Source organism: Andrographis paniculata, unplaced genomic scaffold (genome assembly GCF_009805555.1).
Source record: "Andrographis paniculata isolate CXL003 unplaced genomic scaffold, ASM980555v1 Contig77END, whole genome shotgun sequence".
NCBI lineage: Eukaryota > Viridiplantae > Streptophyta > Magnoliopsida > Lamiales > Acanthaceae > Andrographis > Andrographis paniculata.
Genome location: NW_026137614.1, coordinates 2089665 through 2099332, shown reverse-complemented (window position 1 = coordinate 2099332; position 9668 = coordinate 2089665). Strand labels below are relative to the sequence as shown.

The 9668-nt window shown below is 36.5% G+C and overlaps 1 protein-coding gene across 1 annotated transcript; it reads right to left on the bottom strand.

The window, feature by feature from the left end:
• Positions 1-8097: 8097 nt before the first annotated feature.
• LOC127239217 (uncharacterized) lies at positions 8098-8722 on the bottom strand. The gene has a single exon (XM_051257262.1). It carries the CDS (start codon positions 8581-8583, stop codon positions 8269-8271), a length of 315 nt encoding a protein of 104 aa, XP_051113219.1. The 5' UTR covers positions 8584-8722; the 3' UTR covers positions 8098-8268.
• Between the last annotated feature and the right edge of the window lie 946 nt (positions 8723-9668).

The window sequence follows — 9668 nt, the reverse complement described above, 5'->3', positions numbered from 1 at the left end:
AGTAGACCGAAGGAAAGAAGAGAGGACAGCGCAGCGGTCGGCGCGGCGGCTGGCGACGTGGCAGCGGACGGCACGACTAAGGTGGATGACAAGATCATGGTGACTTTGATACCATGAAGAATATCGCTGTGTATTTTTATTATTTTCATCAAAATGAAGAATGATTTTACAATATATAAAACCCTAATATATTAAAATAATACAAAATACCTAAATTGCCCTCATACTATTATAAATACAAAAATACCCCTATACATAACATATCTAACAAATACATTCATGCATGGAAGGAAACGCTCGAATGGTGGTTAAAGTTAGAGTTCGCAATAGCTCATATTTTTATTGGGTTGAATTTTTTTTAAATGGGTGAAATCATCCAATCCGATATGTCTGTTACTGTATTTAATTTGTATTGATTCATATATATAATTAGGTTAAAATTTGACCTAGATTCAATGATTTTGTGTTGGGTTTGTTTTGAATTCAAGTTAAGAGCTTCAATCATAATCCGATCTGATTATTTGCCGTGTCGGATTTGTATTGATCCATATATATAATTGTATCAAAATTTTTAACCAAAATCCAATTATTTTATATTGAGTTCATATCAGATTTCCGTGTCCGATTAATTTTAGCCGGTCCTAGTTAAAATAGACTATATTAGTGTAGTGCAGTACTCCTCGGCCCAGTGGAGTGTAGTACTCTACCGTCTTCTAAAAATATATTTATTTACTATTTTAGCTTGTCCATAAAAAAATGTGTTAATATTATATTTAGTAAAAAAGATTATAATTATTCTTTAAAACTATACTCACTATTTATACATCTATTTAGATAAATGCTACCGATATACTTCATATCTTTTTTACAATTATTCTATTTTAATTGAACAATTATATTACTAACATTATAGAAATAAAATAAAACTAACTTGCATAGGATAATAAAATTTTGGCCTTCAGAATGACCGAATTCTCACACAATATCGAAGGAAGATTTAAGTACTCCTAAGTGCGCCAAAATTTTGGTTATATTACTTATAGTCGATTTTCGGCCAAACATATCCATCTATGGTTGTAAGGATAACGGAACAATAATAGGAGACGAAACCGCCTAAAATTTTAGTCAAAGTTTATCTATCAAAGATTGTAAAAAAGTGGAGCAAAAAGTGGAGACAACGCTACAATTTAGAGAAATGGCTAAAATGGTAAAAGCTACCTACGAACTAGGATATAAATTGGGAAAATAAGAGAAAGAGAATAAACACATCCAACATAAATCTAAAACTTCAACTTTTATTTTATTTTCGAGCCTTTTATTGTATTATTTAATCTTCACACTTTATTGATTTAATTTACAATCCCATTAAAGTTAAGTTCTAAATTTATCCTACTTTTGTTTTAAGCCATTCGGTCCAATGTTTATTTGATTGTTAGCATATTAGTTTGGTTCCAACATTGATCATCATAATAGTGTCTACTCGGATCTGTTACGCTCCAAATTTTATACCGAGACCAATACCGAATTCTTTCTTGAGGAGGTCGGGAATCCAATTAACGTTGATTTCAACAGCCTTAAATCTTTTGGGCCTTCATCGACAATATACAACAACAACAACAAATTGTCATGCTCAGAGGGACACCGAGTGTATCAAAGTTTTTTTCAATTTCAATTATAGGAGATCCAACGCCTACACTAAAAAAAGAATGAAGGCTTGCGATTACAAGCTTTTAGATATCTTTTAAGACCAAATCCAAGCACCGATCTGTGTGTCTTTTTGTGAATTTAGTGCTGAAGTTACCAAACGCATGGAAGATATCATAAGGCAAATTTTAAAGACATATCAATATGGTTTCCAGAAGAGTAAATAGAAAAGAAAAGGCGCAGGTGAACAACTCCGAGAAGGTGTATCTCAAGCCCCAACGAGGGTAGTATCTAGCATCACCGCTCATTCTGCCATCAATCTGCTCCAATATGGACATACGACTATTCTGAACAAGGAACGGATCCGAAAATCCAACATTCGACATTCAAAAGGTCAGAAAGCCCGGGCTCTCCTCCGTACAGACCTCTATAAGGTTGTAACCAATTTCTAGAATTGGAAGAAATGTAGGAACCATTCCTCAGCACCACAATGGCATACCAATCCTCTCTTCGGTGGAATAGTACCCTAGGCATCCACCGTTGATCCGAACATCCAATGAAGTCCAACGATGGGGTAGGGGACATCCGACACCTGGGTAGCATGAACAACGGCCACCCTAAATGCATCGTTAATCTTAGAACCCCCTGCTATGGTTTGGACCTTGGGCTCACCAGCTCTGGCAGCACCCTTTTAAGCCGGGAGCATGAAATTAGTAAGGAAGTTGTTTCTCATGTAGCTCTCAAACCATATTAAAGCCAAAACTCCCTCACACAAACGATGACAACTCAGTTTGGAAATATTCTGGTATAGCCGATGCTTGTGCCTAGAGGAACTGCAGAAGGAGCTAGCACGCATTTTTTGCTTCAAGGGCCTGCTCCTCAGGTCCTCCAGCATCCTACACGTTTTCAACAAGTTGCCTAAGTACTTTTAGAATTGCTCGGGGGGTAATAACAAGCAGCTCCACCACCACGCCCTCTCATTAACCCTCAAGCGATCGAAGAGGTAGTCCATTGTCGGATACTAGCTCCTAAGTCGTATAATGCCGTAATCAGTTTCAAATTTCGTATAGTACAAATAATAATAGAACTCTCAAAATCACTGAGTTTATTTGGCAGCTTATCTATAGACATGGCGCTGCACATACCCTCCAGCTGAACTGCTGCATCCACTTCAGGGAATGATCGCTTTATGTTGATTATGTCTTTTATAAACTTAGCATATTGTGGCATCTCTGTCTAGCAGTGGTGGCGATGTTGTTCGCTTTCCTCCCATTGTTTCTACAACATTCATTTAGTTCAAAACAGTCTCAACTATCCCAGAAAACGGTCCTTTTTGCCTTAACTTCAATGCTTCGACTATTTGCCCGACCTGCATTTCCAACATCTTAATCGAGACAGATGTATTTCTTTCGAACTTCTGGTTTGCCTGCTTAGTATTTTTTCATAAGTTCTCCAGACTTAACGGCTGATTCACTATCGTGGAAGGCTGGGCAAAGACAGGTATCTGCTGCGAAAAATAGGGGGGGTCTAAGAATAAGGTTGTTGCGGAAATATCCCCCTTAATGTTATTGCGGCGCAACAAACTATTGTGGCTGATGAAATTGTTGATGAGGACAAGGACCGGCAGAAATTTGGGGTTGCCCCCTCTAGAACTGTTGGAACTTAGAAGGATTCTTATTTACCATGTAAAAGACCTCCGCTGGGTCCTGAGACTGCTCAGATGAGCTCTTAGCGACCTGCGGGCTAGATTAGTCAATATAGGTGTACTTCTGAGTGGCCACGACTTCATTGATTACTTGTTTATTCTTTTTGTTACCAGTGAGATCCTGCTTCACGAGCTCAGCCAGCTTTTTAACTTGGATAGACAGATTGTCTATCCGTGCATCATGGGAAACAGTGGCAGGAACCTGGTATAGACCACTAGATGGCTCCGGCCTACTGGCTTCTAGCCAATTTGTCTTATTGACAACTATCTTTTCAATTAAGATCCTCGCTTTGAAAGGGCATCACTGCCCCATGACCGAGCTAACAACCTTCGAGCCATAAAGACCAAAATTTCGTACCATATTTAAAGCATACTTCGTTTGATTCATAAAGATTCCATCAAAACACTACTTGATCTGTAATTCCAGAAAATGTGTGAGGTACCCAATCATACCAATCTAGAACTCAATATCCAATAATCACATATTCCTTCCTCAAGGATTCACCTGTGGATCCAAATACAATGTGATCCACGTATATTTGTGCAATCATCAAACCTTTTCACTTAAGCTTGATAAACAATGTTTTATCAGTCGAACCTTAAATGTATTCCTTCCTAAGACATGCAGTTAGATAATCATTCATACTATGCTCTTGAAGGTTGCTTCAAACCATAGAAAAATTTCCTCAAGCGATAAACATGATCCGTAAGTCGGCTATCTCCATGGAAAGCTAGCCTTCAATTCAATCTTAAAGTCGTTTCGCACCGTTGACATGTTTCCCTTCAACTCGGCCTTCAACCCATTGAATGTTGACAATGTGTTATTCTCGACCTCCCCCATTCTCCTTGAGGATTCCCATCCGCTCTGTTGGGAAGTGATGTATCGAAGAAATCTCCTTCGAACACCAACAGAGGGCTAACTCCCGAAGCGTGGACGGTTCATAGTTAAAACAACTACTTAACAACAAATAACAAAGCATAACACAAAACAACATGAGACAAGGTGTTTGTTGACCCGATTCGATTATCAACTAATCTACATCCAAGGGATACCAATTCAAGAGTAGTTCCACTAATCAGTGCTGATTAAGGACAAAGACAACCACAACTCATTCAACCCTAATGCTTATCATGGTTAACCTAGGAAAATACCTCCACAGTTTCACGTTGCTACAAACTCATACTAACAACGATCATACAACAAAGATGTTCAGAGCCTGATCATCCCCTCCAATTGGAACTCCATTATCTCCGATCACCGTCTACCTCTTCGGTGGATTTTTGTGTCAAAAACTCATTCAAACTGAGGAGAATCGATATGGATAGAAGGCGAGAGCTTTTTTCAATTTTTTTTTCTAAAACATGCTCTCAAACTCACTCACTACCAATCTTCAATCCTGTCCAGTTGAGTAAATAATTCACATTCTTGGAATATAAAATCTCATATTAAATTCCCTTTGCACCGAAATGGAAAGATTGAGTTTCCATGTTTTGACATTTCCTCAAATATATCATTTGTCTTTTAGAAAGTCTTTGCTGCAAAAATTAAAACACTATTTGTCCCTATGCCAAAATAACTTAGGGGAATTTCCATTAGCACGCTCAATGGATTTCCGGATGGAATCTCAATCTTGGACACTTGGGAATCCAAGCAAGCAAAGAAGTCACAAGAATTTCTATGCATATCATTGGCTCCATCATGGCCATTCTTGTTGTTTCTACCCAACACATTTTTGTCGTCTCCACCTTGCCAAGTCGTCGTTCTGATATCATGTGTCACAGATTAAGTTCAATCCGTTCAAATAACCATACACCCTTTATCAACTCACTATGTCGCTACTAAGGCAGACTTTCTGTATTGGCTAAGCACCCCAAAAGCTAAGAGTTTCTAGAGAAAAATGGTTTAAAGAGAGAAAATAAAGAGAACTTTGAGAGTTCGAGTTAAAATAAGAATTTAGTGATTTAGAAGTGAATAGTGAGGTCCTTCTTATAGGTTAAGAACTCCTCTACACTATTCTATAATGCACAACATTATAAGTTTTATATACAAGTATCTACGAGGATCCATGGGGTTCCAACACGATTCCATTATGTTCTGCAAGACAAAAAAGATTTGGGTGAATTTTATAAGGTATAGAAGAGAATTTAGATATAAATAAACCACCGATTTGGGACTTTCAAAATATTTTATCTATACATATATATATGTATTTATATATATATATATGTGGTGCAGGGAGGGGAAGATATTTACTTGGGACTTTCAAAATATTTTATCTATACATATATGTGTATTTATACATATATATATATATATGTGGTGCAGGGAGGGGAAAATATTTACTTGAGGCAAGAGATTCCATAATAAAAATAAAAATATCCAAAGTATTTTTATGTGGAATTTATTCTCAATTTGTTTTTATCTAAACATTGTGTTATATATGAATTTAAATTTTTATTTTATAAAATATATCATATTTAAATTATTATTTGAATAAAAATTCAAATTAAAATGAATTTAAATTTGTATTTTATGTTTAAATAATAATTAAATATAATGAATTGTAAAAAAAAAAATAGCATATTATTCTTAAAAAATTTTAAAATTATACATTAAATGAAAAAAATGAAATAAGCAAGCGAAAATACACCCCTATATTACAACTTCAATAAATTAATGTATTTATTCATACTTTGAAATAAGACATTAAAATATTAATCCAAACCACAAACAAACATGAAAAGTGCTCAAGACAATGTCAACATTAATTAATTATTGGGTATTTTGATCGTGCCCTAATTGAATATGTTCCTCGATAATATACTAAAAGTTGGGTCTATTTCTTAGCTTCATCCATCGGAATCTGGGAAATCATTTATTTCCTTTAACCCAACCAAATACTTAATGCCAATTCTTAACCCATTTACTTAGTCTCGTTAGTGCGAGGTAATCGAAGTGGTCTATTGGTTTGAAGGAATTAGTTGAGTTAGGTTAGTTGTATTTTTTTTTTTAAGTGTAGAGCAACTGTTAAACTTAATAATTAATCAACCAGCAAGGAGTCTAAGTCTAGAGAACATAATGCAAGCGCTACGACTGTAATAAGTGGGACTACTAAATACGAACCAAGCTTGATGGTAAGTACTATTAAGCAAGTAAGACGACTAAAAGACAAACCGGATACCAACAACATAAGTAATAACCATATTACCTAGCGCCGAAATCTGAAACTCGAAATACTAGCCGCATCCGTGCGAAGAAATCCACGCGCCGCCGGCGGAATGTTGACAATTAGACTTGATTTAAGAAATAAAATTACCAACCTTTATTATTTCCAATGATAGTTGGTAGGGGTTGGTGAAAGAGTAGGTGGTCTATCATGCATTGAACAAAGTCTATTTTGTGATTTTCTATCTTGATAGGTAGAATTAATATTGGTATTGGTAGGTAGAGTTCATGTTGTATAAATAATTGTAATTTGCAAATTATTTTCATCAATCAAGTGTCTTTTCTTCTAGTTATCTCTCATCTCCACTAAAGAAATCTTCTTGTATTTCTTTTTTATTATTTTCTCTTAGTGTTCTTCCTTCTTATTTCAATACGGAATTTCTAATGAGCTAAGTATCCGGTCATGTGAAATAGAACACGCAGTTGTCAACAGTGCGTCTGCCACTCGATTTTCCTCCCGATAGATGTGTGAGATCCGCCAAGTAATGCCACGCAATCGCAATTGAAGTTGGAGGAGGCACTCCTGCAAAGTTCAATGTCCTGCCGAGGAAGATATGAGTGTAATGCTACTCAGCCAAATCTGTCTCGATCCATGCATAACGAAGGTTTGTTTCTTTTTAGAAACCGTGTGTTACCGTATAGGGAGGGAGCTTTGGAGATTAAGTTTAGAGATACACGAGATGAAATATTCAGAGAGGCGAGAGGAAGAAGTTGAGAGCGAGAAACTAATGAGATTCCATTGAGGTTTTTCGATGAGTTTCGGTAGATATTTCTGTGAGAAATCAAAGCTCTTTAAGTGGTCGATTTTTTTTGTAGGTTTTGTGGCTTAGAGTGACAGTCTACTTCCACCTTGCGGCATGATTACCATAAGTAACCCCACATTTGGGTCTGAAACCGTCCCTTCGCCGGAATCTGTATTGGAGAAGGTCAGCTGTCTCTGCCAGAGGCATTCGCGAAGGAGACCAAATCAATTTCGTTGCTGTTGATGCTGCGGGATGGCCGGAGATGATGACCGGAGCCGATGTTCTTGGAAGCTTGTCGCATCTCTCTTGACCCAATCAATTTTGTTTTTGTTGCCATTTGAAATTGAAATCAAATTTTAATAAAAATATATTATTGGATGCTTTTGTTTTATAAGATTGTTGGAAAAAAAAATTATGTAAAATATAGAAAATTAACTAAGAAATATAAAAATAGTGAATGTGTAGTGTATTAATTTTTTTATTTTGGGAAAACGTGTGAAAAGAAAAATTAAACAGAACAAAACCATTATGTTTTTTATAAAATATTATTTGATAAAAACTTAAATTATTGATACATTTTAAATAAATTTTCAACATTAAACCTTCAAAATTGGAACTGTGATTTCATTAATTCACTCTTGAACTACATATGAAAAGTAAAAAGTTGAATCATATTACAAAATGTGAAATGTACTAATCATCATTATATATTCTAAGTGAAGTGTTCCTTTCTAATTCCCCTTTCATATCCATCCACACATATTTCTGAATTGTTCTCATCCAGAAAAGCACAAATTAACTGCACCATCTTTAAATCAAATGTTTATATTAATTAATACAGAGAATTACGACGGTGTATTCATGCGTTTATGCTTTAATAATGTAATTTAAAACAATCAATTGGAGTACGTATATATCAGAAGAGAGACATTACAAGCAGCAGGCAGCCGTTATTTTTTAGAGAAGAGTCCCCCAAGGCCAAGCCCAAACCCGCCGCCGGCGTCCTTCTTCTTCTGCGGCGGCGCCTCCACCTTCCGGACGCCGGCGGTGCCGCTCTTCTCCTCGACCTTCTTCAATATGGGATCAGTCTCAAAGAACTGGTCGTCCTTGGTCAGACCCCCCAATATGAAGTCCAGCAAACCCTTCTCCCCGCTTCCGCCGCCGCCGCCGCCGCCGGCCTTTGTCGCCGTCGCTGCAGTTCTGATTACTCTCACCCTTTTCTGTTGAATAACAATGGGAGAAAAGAACACGTTCAACGAAGCCATCTCCTCCTGTCTTCCTTCTTCTTCTTCTTTCGGAAATAGATAACTTTTGGTGAATATTATATTATTCTTATTATTAGTGAGAAGAAAATTTCAGAGACGTGTTTCGAGCACAAGCGTCTTATCTTCTTCCTTGCCAATTTTCTGAGCTTCAATTTATTTATTTATTTATTATTATTATTATATTTTAGAAATGGAATTCATCTGGTGTCAAATATGACACGAATACGTTTTATGTCTGCCCCAATAAAATGAATAATTTTTAGTCTTTTTATTGTTTTACCAATCCGAGAATTTTCCTTTCCCAACTAGGCATGCCAATGGCTCTAATTAGGCTATGTTGAAATGTGACTTGAATTTAGCGGTCTACTCGACCCGAAAACGAAAAAGTTATTTCAATTGACAGAATTTTTTTTGTACTTATCCTAATTAATAACAAATAGGTTTCGGGTTTATGGTGTTTTGGGTATTTATAAATAGATAGCTATGGTTTTTAGTCGTAGGATATGATTGTAACTCTCTGAATCAGTATAATAAAATGTCTTTGATTCCTGCCCATGGACGTAGGTTGACACACCGTCACCGAACCACGTAAAACTTCTGTGTTCTTTATTTGCTTTCTTTCTCATTTTCTTATAAGAAGTGGTATCAGAGCCATATCTGATTGATTGAAGATGTCCTCGTATAAGTTTGATCTGGAGAAGTTTAATGGGTCGAATGACTTCACGCTCTGGAAGATCAAGATGAGGGCACTTCTAGTTCAACAAGGATGTGCGGCTGCTTTGGAGGGAGAAGACAAGTTTTCTAAAGACACGAAGAAGAAGATAAATAAAAAGATTTTGGCAAGGGCTTATTCCGCGATCTTGCTGTCATTTACTGATGAGATGTTTGGGAAGTTCAAAGAGTGGAAGACCATGGTTGAGAAACGGACGGGTAAACAGGTAAAGACTCTAAGAACTGATAATGGGTTAGAGTTCTGCAACGCCCCATTTGATGATTTTTGCAAGAAAAAATGTATAGTGAGACACTGCACTGTACGACACACACCACAAAAAAATGGGGTTGCAGAGCGAATGAATCAAACCCTC